General features: G+C 38.9%; 1 protein-coding gene across 1 annotated transcript in view; it reads left to right on the plus strand.

The window, feature by feature from the left end:
* Window positions 1–329: 329 nt before the first annotated feature.
* CDH7 (cadherin 7) overlaps window positions 330–12,986 on the plus strand; it is a 110,674-nt gene continuing 98,017 nt past the window's right edge. The window contains exon 1 of the mRNA XM_060029564.1: window positions 330–554. Coding sequence (XP_059885547.1) covers window positions 345–554 — 210 coding nt within the window. The 5' untranslated portion in view covers window positions 330–344. The remainder of the gene's footprint in view (window positions 555–12,986) is intronic.

Here is a 12,986-nt window from a genome sequence, read left to right on the forward strand (position 1 = left end):
TTTTATATCTATGTTTATGATTCATATTTTAATGATGATACAAATAATGATATATTGGGAAGATCAAGAGTAAGTTAGTAAATGAAAGGAAATTAAGTGTTATTGTGTGTTTCGGTTTCTGACACCAGCTCTTCTCTTTGTTCTGGTAGGTACCTATTACACCATTCTTTGGCGAAGGTTATTCAGCAGTTGTGACCTCTCCCAACCGGACACTCTACAAATTATTATCTCTGGACTCCCAGCTGACACCCTGCCGGAGGCAAGAGCTACTAAGCCAACTGGAACTGTGCCTTTTCTCTTGTCAAGGTTTTTTTCTTACACAGGAAAAAGAAAGAAAAAAAAAGATGAAGTTGGGCAAAGTGGAATTCTGCCATTTTCTGCAGCTAATAGCTCTTTTCCTGTGTTTTTCTGGGATGAGTCAAGCAGAACTCTCAAGGTCCAGATCAAAGCCCTATTTCCAATCAGGGAGGTCCCGGACCAAGCGCAGCTGGGTGTGGAATCAGTTCTTTGTGCTGGAGGAGTACATGGGTTCAGACCCCCTCTATGTAGGAAAGGTAGGGCGTTTGGCCTTTCGAAGTCACAAATGATTGTTGTGAATGTGTATGGTTGAATGGAGAACTGCTAATTTTTGCTTTGGGGATGGAAAACACGAACTATTGCGAGGTTTTGGGCATTCATGAGCCACGCTGAAACCGTAATCCAGGTGTTATTCATCCCGTGTAGGCACAATTTAGGGAGTGATGCTTTATTCCTAGGAACAGGTGAGGATCCTACAGACGCCTAGTTCACCATGATTGTGGCATGTTAGTAAAGCTGTCATTTCCAAGATGAGAGCAAGAATATTCACTGATAAATGAAGAGTAGTGGGTTCTTCCAGCCAGTTGCTTTTTGAGCTTCTTTCTGGGGGTTCCTGGTTGAATAATGCTCATACTAACTTATGCTTATGTATCCTTTTCTGATACTTGCAGTTAAAAATTGCGAAGTGTAATTACTGTGCCTATTGCTTCTAAATCACGAGCAGTTCAAACCTACATTTCTTAGTGGTAGTCTTGTTTTAATGGATTTTTAAAATTTGCTTTTTAAAATTACATTTTGGTTAAAAATGAATGTGAACAGAAGTCCATGAGAAGTGATATTAGACCAACAGTGGGCAGTCTGGGGTGTATTTATTTGGCGGCCAATTGGTAGCCAGATGGAGTTTTTTTTTTCACAGCTTCTTTCTGGTTGTGTATCTGGGCAGGGGCTTCCTTTTGAACTGAAGGGTGCTTCAGGGGGCGTGGCCTTTTCCCCGGCCATCCTTGTACTGTGTTCCCACTTTCTAGTCTGTTGCGGGTTTGATTATTTTCATGTCTGAAGATTTCCTGAGCTTTTTCAACTTGGTTCTGCGCACTGGTGGAGGGTTTCTAAGTGGAGTGTGTTGGCGAGACATGTATACGTCTGCATGTATGCTTTTCACTGTCAGTTTTATGCATCTATTCCTGATAAAGTGAAGCACAGCAAACTGAGGAATTTTTCCCCGAGTATATTTTCAACTGTGAACGGTTGAGGAAGAATCTTTGCAATTTATTCCGTGGGTCATCATTTCATTTGAATAGACCTTAGGTAAGGGTGAAAAATCTATTTTTCTTGATAGGTATCTACATAAGTCAAGGTAATCTTTATTATATATATGCTTGTTTTCCTTTGAAAGCCTCTATCTTATACAAATACTGATACTGTGTTGTAAACAAAAGGATTTGAATACATTCAAGTTTTCTGGGGGTGTGGATTAGGAATTCTTTTAGCCTGGTCGTAGCATATTTCTGCCCTGAGAAAGGATGTACACAATTGTTTTTTTGGTGCATGTATATATTTCTTTTCATAGCCATTCTACTGTTATCAGTAGCACCGTCATTTATACCTTACATGTATTAAATCTCTCCATCTCTCTCGTTTTCTTGTAAATCAAGTGAAAGCAGTAACCTTATGCAATGTTAGTGACTAAGAATCCAGCTCAGAATTTCATTCATTTTTAATGAAAATTTGAGAAATTCATCAAACTTTTTTTAGTGGACAGGTCTATAATAATTCAACTACTTCATAAGGATCTGTAGTTATTAGGTGAAATCACGCTTTTGTACAAGTGTCCAATTTTCTAAACACGACTAAAATACTTCCATTAATTTGGTTTTAAATGGAGTTGCTTGGGTGAGGTTGACATTTTGAAATCAGTGTAATTTAAAAAAACCCTTATTTTAAATTTTGTACCCTTCACCATAACAATTTAAAATGCTTATATCGAAATAATCCCTGTAAGTCAGTTTAAAGTTATGAATGCATGACTCTAGGTTACTTAAATTCCAAATGCACGTGAAGGTACTGGGCTATGTGCTGTTGTTATTTTTCTAAGAGAAGTTGTGTGGTTCCTTGATTAGGTAGCACATATTCTGTGCCTCCTTTTCAATTAATCAGAGACAATCTTTTAGCAGATTTTATGTGGCAGGAAACAAGTTTGTGCTTATCTCTTGAATGCTGTATATGAGGAGTTCAATACTGTCCTTCACAGTATAAATGTTCAGGATGGAAATAGGTTTTTTTTTTTTTTTTTTTTTCCGTACGCGGGCCTTTCACTGTTGTGGCCTCTCCTGTTGCAGAGCACAGGCTCTGGATGCACAGGCTCAGCGGCCATGGCTCACGGGCCCAGCCGCTCCGCGGCATGTGGGATCTTCCCGGACCGGGGCACAAACCTGCATCCCCTGCATCGGCAGGCAGACTCCCAACCACTGCGCCACTAGGGAAGCCCAGGATGGAAATAGGTTTTAAAAAACTCTGAATTGATTAAAGTACAGAAAAGGGGCAATAAAATAATGTGAGATGGAAACAGAATTTATAGAGCAGACTAATGAAAGGCTTTAAAAGGAGAGATTTACATTCGCTTGAGAAAAGGTGGCTGGGAACGTGAATCCTTTAGGTTGTTTGAGATGATGAGTCTTTTTTAGGTTGGTGGTCTGAATAGGCAGAGTTATAGGAATAATTTTGACTTCAGTCCAGTTTTGATCACTTGGGTATGTACAATAGATATATCTTCCTTTTTTTACCTTGAGGGAGGTAATGGCTATGACCAGAAGTTTTTTACAGGACTGAGAGAACAGAAAATTCTAGATGAAGAGTGGAAGAATGGATAAGCAGATAAGCAAGGGAAGAAAAGAAGGAACCTAATCCTTACTTTTCACAGATGCATAAACTATGCTGGTTAGATGGCTACACTCTGAGTCTTCCTGAAAAAACATAGCTGTTTGGGTAATTTGGAAAATATAAATGATGACCTTGGTAAACTTGATGGCTTTATTTAATCACATAATGGATACATACAGTGTGCGTCAAATTGACTTCAGTTTTATTGCTGACTCAGGCATTTCCTACTAGTTGTATGATTTTGGTTAAGTGGCCTATTACTAAACTGTAGCTTCCTCATCTTTAAAATGGGAATAATGATGTCTGTAATTAGTGTTTTTACTGAGAAATAATGAGATAAAAATATTTGGAACATACGTTAATCTAGACATCATGATATTTATTTCACGACCTTTTAATTATAAATTAACTGGGTTGTGAATAATCTATTGTGTTGTGTCCAGTGTTATATTTGTGATCCTTCAGATGAAAGTAGACATTATTTTAAACTTAATGCAGTTTATTAGAGGAGCGGTCTGTGTTGGTTGTGAATGGAAATACAGCTTGTCTTTATATTTGTATGGGATAAGACTATGGCAAAAATATGGTTAGTGGGTAAATGATTCAGTCCTTAAACACAAGGACTTAAATGTCAGAGAAATCATGTCTAAACGGGTTTTTTTTAGCCTTCAAATTTGGAGACCATGTTAATGGCTGATGCCCAACAAGTTCAGTTAAATTATTCTACACTTAAATAAAATTTGGTGTGTTAGACATTGAGGATAGAGAGGTCCCAAGATACCTTATGATCTTATTATTTTAGCCAATTTACCGAGTTTGTTTAACGTGATAACTCAAGACCAAAGTAGAACAGTCTGTTGGAAAGGGCCAGGAGTGCTTCTAGAACCCTCACCAAGAGGCCTCCAGGGCACAGACCTCTGGTCTAGGTTAGGATCTGACCTTTATCATTAGCATCCCATCGTTTTCTTGTAATAGGAGTTGAAAAACTGCGGAGTCTCAATGTGTTGACATAAGGGAGGTGTCATTAGTCATTACTCCGATGGAGCTCTTTTTTTTGTTTGAGGTGTAATTGACATATTATTTTCAGGTGTACAACACAATGATTTGATATTTGTGTAAACTGAGAAACGGTGACCACGATAAGTCTTCATTTACATCTGTCACTACATAGTTACAGATTTTTTTCTTGTGTTGAGAACTTTTAAGATCCACTCTCCTAGCAACTTTCTCAAATGTGCAGTATGATATATTTAACTAGAGTCACCGTGCTGTATGGAGCTCTGTTTTAAAGAATAATAGTGCATCTTTCCTTAAAAGTATTTCTTAGTTGCCGCCGTACCTGTTTTCTTGTCCCTCTACAGGGGCAATGAAGTGGAGAGGCCATCCTTTTCTCCCTGTGACTTTGTATCACCCTGACCTGGCTCTCGAAGTGCATAGGAAATAGCAGTTTCCAGCCATCTGATTGCATCACACTGTACTTTTGTAGTCCAGTCTTTTCCTCACCTTGGCATTTCTCACTTAATGTCCCCTAACCGTCTGACAAAAAATTTTGTCTACAAAACCACCCAGCCTCAGTTCCAGGTGTTAAGTGTTTTTCATTTCTGTGCCCCATAATGGGCTGCCAGCCGTTTGCTGTGCTCCAGGCCGTCACTTGCACTGAAATGTGTGTTTCCTTCCTCTTCCACAGTCTGCTTCTCTAGCTGTTAACATCACTCTTGCCTTTCCTGCTACTCCCCGTTCTTCCCTCCTCATTCAGGGAGAATTTATGCCTATTGCCCTAGTCGAAATCAAAGACAGAGGAATGCAGTATAGAATTCACTCTGCTCTCAATTTCGCCTGGCCTGAAAGTGTTGGTGAGCATCTTTGATGCATTTAATTGCACCTCAGCCATATCTCTCACCGAGAGATTCTCTGTCTCCTGATCACCAAAGCTTTGTTCAGTGTTCCAGAAAAGAAATTTTCATCTTGAAAGGAGGTTGCATTAAAAGAATTGGGTTACAAATGAGATTCCTTAGCGGGGCTAATTCATATTAGATACACAAAAAGAAAATAATCCCCAATATTTAAGTACTTAGGGAAGAGCATTTATATCATGGTAAAATTTACATTTTATAGATTTCAGGGGGAAAAAGAACAGCAAAAGCATCCTCTTAAATATGTAGATTACCTGAAATTGGTTCCAGTCTTAGAGGAAAGCAAATAGTTTGTTCTCCTTGTGTATGCATAGGAAACCCATTTTCATAACATTTTTATAACCAGAGTGAATTGTGAACACCCTTGTTTTTATCTTCTTGTTACTTTGCCGGTAGAAATGTGGAACTCCTGGTGGCTTCAAAAGGAATTTGGACATGGATAAGCTCTGTGGGATGCAAATAAGTTCAGACTCTTAGAAATATTTTTTTGGGAGCTAATTTTAGCTCTTATAAAACTCCGGTATAACTATCAAGTGGTAAATGCATTTTCTCCACATAAAATCAACAACCCCAAGTCTTTGTATGTTCTTTCAAAACCATAATGAAAATAAAATATATCAGGCTTTGCCACTAAAATGCAGACATCTACCATTAATTCAGTTTAATATAGCTTATTTTCTCTTCAAAGTTATCTTAGGTTAGAAATGAAGGTTGTAGTTAGCTACCAAGTACTTTACATGTGCTACTACACAACTAAAAGTTGGAGGATAGGGACTTATGGTTATAAACCTAATTATAGTCAAACTAGATAGCCTAGATTGGCTCTATTTTCTGATAGTGTGTCTGTGTTGGCCAAAATCGTTTAAAAATGCTGTCTTCTTTAATGTGTGTGTTTATACACACTTGTTACCCATTTGGTGATGAAGCAAAAATCATAAAAGAAAAATTAAATTCAATCTATACCCGTTGTGTTTTTATGTTGTATTTATGTTGAGTTTTTAAGTGCAAAGACAAGATACCAACTAAAAGGATGATACGGGGCCTTTCTATAGTAAGTGCACTATAATTTTTTGGTCAGCTTTCTATGCTGTGCTCATTGATACGGAGTCACAGAATCTGCAGCGGTGTCCGTAAGTCACCAAGATAAATGACAGAATTAGATGAGCAGGACAGTCACTGAGCCTTTGCTGGTTTAAGCGTACATAGTTGAGTACTAGAGTGGGAGAAATTTCATCCTAATCATTTTGTCTGATTTACATTGATTATCTGTCATAATGATTGTGATCACTGGAGAGAAACAGTCGTTTGTATAAATGCGCTTAAAATCTTTCGCATGCTGTGCAGCCTATCCTGTGTTTTCTTTCTTCCCCTTCCTTCTCTTCTTCTTCAAATCCTTATTAAATTCCTACTCTGTGTTAGGGACTGTGCTAGATAAAAGAGTTTAAAAAAATAAACTCTCCTCTTTCATAACATTCAGTCTGGTTGATATGCCAAGCAGGTAACCAGATGGCGATGGAGAACAGTCAGTCCTGCAGCTGATCTGCAGCTGTGGAGGTGGGTAAACCAGAGGCACTAATTCATGGGTCTGTGAACAAACGCTTTCATGAGGATACCTGGAAAACCTCTGTGATTTCATGATCCTTTTATTCAGTCTCCATATCAGAGACAAAAAAAAAAAGGTGGGGGGATTATCTTCTTAGAAACTAGGACAGGGGACTTCTCTGGCGGTCCAGTGTTTTAAGACTCCACCCTTCCACTGCAGGGGGAACTGGGATCCCGCATGCCGTGGAGCGTGGCCAAAAAAGCAAAACAAAACAAACAAAAAACCCCAAAAAAACCCAGTAGGACAGAGTCTTCTAAAACTATTGGGTGCTTTATATAGTGGAAAGCTTTATATAGTGGAAAGATCAGTAAGCAGAAACCCTGGCTTATACTGGCAAGTTCCTCATTATTTTGAGCAATGCTCTAAAACGGAATAAATTACAATCTTCTCACCTGTAAAATAGAGATCACATAGGTAAAATTTTAAAACTATTTTGAAATCATTTCAGACTTACATATAGGTCGCGACGTATCATGCCAGGACCCAGCTTCTCCGAATGCTAGCATTGTACGTGACTGTACCTAGTGTTTAAACTAGGAAATTAACATTGGTATAGTACTCTTTACTCATCGAGGGGCTGTACTCAGAATTTTCCAGTTGTTACAGTAAAGTGGCTTTTCTGGCAGAAGCCAATCCAGTATGACGTCTTGCATTTGTCTTGTCTCCTCAAGTCATCTCTTGTCCTTCTTGACTAGTAATTTGGTAGAGTCTCTCACAATCTGGGTTACTTTCACGCTTCTTTCTGTTGTAGACGTGTCAGGTGATGTGTCAATAGTTTGGGCAAGAATTCCACAGAAGTGGTGGTGCACCTTCCTCACTGCATCTTGGCAGGAGGCACAGGATGTCGCTAGGACTCATTCGTACTGATGTTCACTTTGATCACTTGGTCAAGGGGGTATCTGCCATGTTCTTCTGCTGAAAAAATGTCTGAAAGTGTCGAAATCCTGAAGGGAGGTATAAAATTATCTAAGCTGTCGTTACAGATTCGAATAAATATTACCGCTGGTTTGAGGGATGTGTATTGAATGATTCATTAAGGTCCACTGTCCATTTTTAGGATGAGGTTGTGGGTTTGTCTGAAACGTGGATGGAATTTAAATCTAAAATGCTGTCAGGTAATATCCATACTTTTATGTAGTAATTGATCTTGTTTCTCAAAAGCACATCAATTTAGGATGTCTCAGACAAATTGATTTTTTTTTTTCTTCTGAACCATGCAAGACTGCTCTCTGTAGTCTAGGATCCCAAGAAGATGTCTACTGATCTATACTTAAATAAGCGCTTTCTCCCCCATTGCTTACAAAATATAAAGAACTGTTTTATACTGTACAGTGTGCCACAAATATTTAACCCTCATGATTATAAATAAAACATTGCTTTGGAAAATAATAGGTACCGTCAGAAGTAGCTCAAGAGAATGCAGTCGAATGTCTTACATTTTAATATATTCATAAGAGAGTTGAAGTCTAAATAATGAATAGTATTCTATTTAATGTTTGAAAGATTTAGTAATGAGAATTTCTCTTAATGATTCTTGGTAGAGCCTATAACATTTCTGATTCACAGTCAGTACTGATTAATCTTCAGAAAAGCCTTGTGATTTAGGAAGGAGGAGTTCTTATATTGGAGATGAGGTAAAAGATACATTTGGAAGTACAGTAAGTAGAGGAAGGGGACAGTCATTAGAGATATAATCCAGAAGAGTTAGAAGGCAAATCTGGAGACTAAATTTCTGGAAAAATGTTAATAAGATGTTTTATGTCTATAAAAATAATTTTTTCTTCAAAGTGTCAGATTTAGTTGCATTATTATCAAGGCCTCTTAACATATGTTTTTGAAACCTTTACCTTTAAAATGGCATATGTTCGGGCTTCCCTGGTGGCGCAGTGGTTGAGAGTCCGCCTGCCGATGCAGGGGACACGGGTTCGTGCCCCGGTCCGGGAGGATCCCACATGCCGCGGAGCGGCTGGGCCCGTGGGCCATGGCCACTGAGCCTGCGCGTCCGGAGCCTGTGCTCCACAAAGGGAGAGGCCACAACAGTGAGAGGCCCGCGTACAGAAAAAAAAAAAAAAAAAAAGGCATATGTTCAAGAGAGGATAGATATATTTACAAGGGCTCTCAAATTATTACATACTACTTCCTAAAATTTAATAAATCTGGAAACTGAACATAGTTAGAATAATAGGGCATGATAATGGAGAGATTAAAATGGTATTTAAGCCAGGACACAGAAATATTCGAAATGAACCCTAGAACAGAAATTTCCAGAATAGGGTATGGAAAAATCACAAACTGTTGAGAGTCTAGAAAGAAAATATTTAGGACTTCAATTAAAAATAATCTCATCTTTAAAAAATTCTAGTTTTTGGTATATGAAATATATAATACACTTAAGGAGTTTTCACTGATAAAAGTACACCTTCAAACAAGTGGGAAGACCATTAGCCCATCCCTGAAGGGGTTAAAGAGATTAGGAGCATTGGTAGCTGGTTGGCCCTGCACTGCAGTGTAGTACTCTAGTGAGCTGGTGTGGAAAGATGGAGCAAGATAGGCTCAAGCCTCAGCTTAGCTTACTTTTGTACCTCATGGCTTAACATTTCAATATAAGAGAAGGTCTGAACACATTCCAGTAAAGAATAGCTAGAGAAAAGGAAATGGTCAGGAAAATACTCACGTTGGCCTCAGCCAGCCTTAGGTCTTCTCAGAACAAAAGCCTGGGGATTATTGTCTCTCCTGTCACCACACCGACAAATACCAGAGTGCCCAGATGATCTGGGGGGAAAAAACCAAGGTAGTATGGGGAGGCCATCTACGTTTCTAGTTAAGCTAGAATCCTTGTCTTCTGTAAGATAAATGCAGAAGAGTAATTTCTCAAGATGGGGCTGTGTTACAGGAATGGTAATTACAAGAACCAAAATGATAAACATCATTCCAGCAAGTTGTGTGTGTAAACAGTGCACAATTATCTGATAAGAATGCTTCCCTTAGGGTATTTACTTGTCTTCTTCGTTAAAATGCTGACATGTTTTAAGGTATTTAACTGAAAACACACAATCAAGATTTGGACAACACATACATAATGTTCAACAGATGTGAGTTTGAAAGATTTGTGATGATCACTAGTGAAATTAGTCAAACCATACTTAAATTAGATTTTTCTGATTTGTGAGTCATTTAAGGGTCCACACTGAAGCAGAATCTGTGTGGAGAGTGAGAGATTACACATTCTGCACTTGGTTCTTTGAAATGAAGAAGTAAAAGTTGACATTTTCTTTTTCAGAATGTATCTGAGAAACTCAGTTCTGTATTGCACACACTCTCTCCTTAACAGTTTGTGTAATTTTCTCAGCTGAATCGTAGCAGCTGAGTTGAGGTGGCTATAACTCATTTTGCTTATTCAGGAGAAGCAGATACTGGTGAGCTCTAGGCATTGGGATTCAACCTAATTCTATCTAAGAAAAGTGAAGCCATCAACAGTTAAGGGTGATTACTGAAGAAACAGGTGAGAAATAATCACGTGACTGTAGCACGTGGAGAGAGCTCATTTGTAATGCTAAAATCATACATGGACTATATAAAGAAACAGAGCGATGTCTAAAATAAAAGTGACTTGAATTGTCGAGTAGGTACACAACCTTGGAAAATTGTTTTTTCAAAGATTCGTGTCGAATGATGGGATAGTATTGCAAAGCTTGACGTTGAAAGTAAAAATACAAGCCTTATTACAGAGGATAAGGTATCTTTTTGGTTCATCATTGTAACACCTGCAAATAGACTTCTGGCTGTGGCATAACGCTGTGTTCAGTGAATTTGGGAGAGCAGTTGTGGAGTGTAATGATCTGAAACAAGACTGGTTTTTCCCATTGATTAGATCATTTGTTGGAAATGTGAGTACACTTGATGATGGAGAATATATACAAATGAGTGAGGAGTCAGGGTTAGGGTCAGAGAAAGAAGTGCATTCTGTTTCAGATCCAATTAAGATTTCACAATGGGATTTATGATGAGAAACAAAAGGGAACTAATATTCACATGATTAATATCATGTTTTATATATATATATATATTTTTTTTCAATGTTACTCTCATCACACTGTCTATGGCTTCTGACTTATGTCTAAGTTTGATTTTTCTGTAAACTCTGGGCACACTGATCAAGTCTAGTTTTCCACAGCCCTCTAGTTTTAACTTTCTGTCCAGAGCTAGAGAATGTGTAGGAGAAATGGAAGCTTTGTGGGGGGAGGAGTTTAAGCTACGTGAGAGGCTTCAACAGTCATGCAGTAGCTCTCTTTATTATTTTTTCAAGCAATGACCTCTCGGAATTTAGCAAAAGAAAAAAAAAGAAAGAAAAAGTATTTTGTGTAATTTTGGTCACGAGATACACAGTATCACGTATGATGCTGAAACTTGGCCTCTGTGCACCAGTGCCAGATAGAATCTCGGAGCCACAGTTTTGGGTGATGTAGAAAATAGCTTTATTGCTTTGCCAGGCAAAGGGGGACACAGTAGGCTAATGCCCTCAAAACTGTGTGTCCCAGTCTGGGGGTGAGGTGAGGTGTTTTATGGCGTTGGGTGTGTGCAGGGCCTTCATTCCTTTAATCTGGCCTCAGGTGGTCTCTTGATGAGCTTCTGTGGTTCTCAAGGTTATCAAACTGTGACATCTCTGGAATGAAGAATGCTTCATCAAGTAGTTAACATCTTGCATTTGTTGGGGGGTTTATTTCTTCAGAAGAGCTCAAAGATATTGTTATGTGTATCCCTTGAGGGGGCTCCAGGACCCTGCCCCAAGGCTGCACTATTGTTTCTTGACTGTTCCTCCCTTGTCTCTGCATCTCCTCCCTTCCCCGATTAGCAACTGTTTGGACCTGTCCTTTGGAGCTCAGGGAACGTCATGGAGGCTGAAGCCTATTTCCTACAAACAAGAAATGGGGGTCACAGAAAGCCTTCTGTGCCCAGGAGCCCTACAGGGTCCTGCTCGGTTTCACATATAATGATTTTTTTTTTTTCAAATCACATGTCCTTAATACTGAATTCGAAATTTTATATTGGGTTGGCCAAAAAGTTTGTTTAGGTTTTTCCCTAAGATCTAAAGGGAAACCTGAACGAACTTTTTGGCCAACCCCAAATCAAATATTTTCATCAAAAAGAAAACTAATATATTCTTATTTTAACTTGAATTCTTTTTCAGAGTAGATCTGCTTGGAACTTCAAAGCTCTAGTCTCTTTCTAAATTCAGGAATTCTTTGTACAGTACCCCGATGGTTGATTGATCAGGCAGCCTCAGGTCTGTGTTTTAGTCGGGACAGGAAGTGTGGTGGAAACACACAATTCACAGTCACGTGAGTTGGGTTTGCGCACTGGCCGCCACTCAACAAGGGTGTGACTTCAAGCAGATACCTTCTTTTCTCATGTCATTCACTTATAAAATAGGAACAACAGTAACCTCACAAGGCTGCGGTGAGCATAAAGAGAAAGATAGGGTAAATATGAAAGCATAAAACAAAGTGTAAAAGGGAGGGAGTGTATTTCCAAAAGTGAGTCAGCTTGGTGAGGAACGGCGTCACGTCCACTCCCAAGCATCGTGCCTGGACCAAGCGTCGTGCCTGGATGTTCAGGACAGATGGCTGTTGATTGCATGGGACGCACGAAATCATGGGATGCCATGAGTGGTGGTGTGAGATGATATTAAGCTTTGGGACAACTCTTGCTTTTAGGAACTTGAATTATATTTAGCTGTTAAAATATTCTAAGGCAGCTGCTTGGTAATCCCCTCTCCCCATTTAAACTGAGTGCTTGAAAAGACTAAAGAACTCTTTAACTCAGGTATTTCATTTATGACACGGTTTCCAGAACTCTCCTCAGACTCAGCGATGTTTCTCAACGTCCTGAAATATGATGATCAGGATTAAACCTCGATCATTTATAACCAGTCCAATCAGTTCAAAAGAGAAAAATCATGACTTTTGTTTCCCTTAATGTGAACTGTGCCATTGACACAAGACGCGATTGCGTGGCCTGTTATTGTTAACAGCGTTATCATTATCTCTCGAGGAAAACAGTGTAGGAACAAATCAGGGTTTGGACTAAATAATATGATCATAAAATAACTAGTGAACATGCTAAGAGGAAGCTAGAGTAAAATTGAATGTTAACTAGGAAAGCCAAAACCAATTTCTCCAAATATTTTTTTCCTCAGGAAAAAAATGGTAAATGAGGAGCTGAGTCTCTCTTCTTCCTCGGCACATTCTGAAAGCTTCCTGCACACACTGCTGGTATTTGCTTTCTCTTACTCGTTC

This window comes from Delphinus delphis, chromosome 13, assembly GCF_949987515.2.
Source record: "Delphinus delphis chromosome 13, mDelDel1.2, whole genome shotgun sequence".
Lineage (NCBI taxonomy): Eukaryota > Metazoa > Chordata > Mammalia > Artiodactyla > Delphinidae > Delphinus > Delphinus delphis.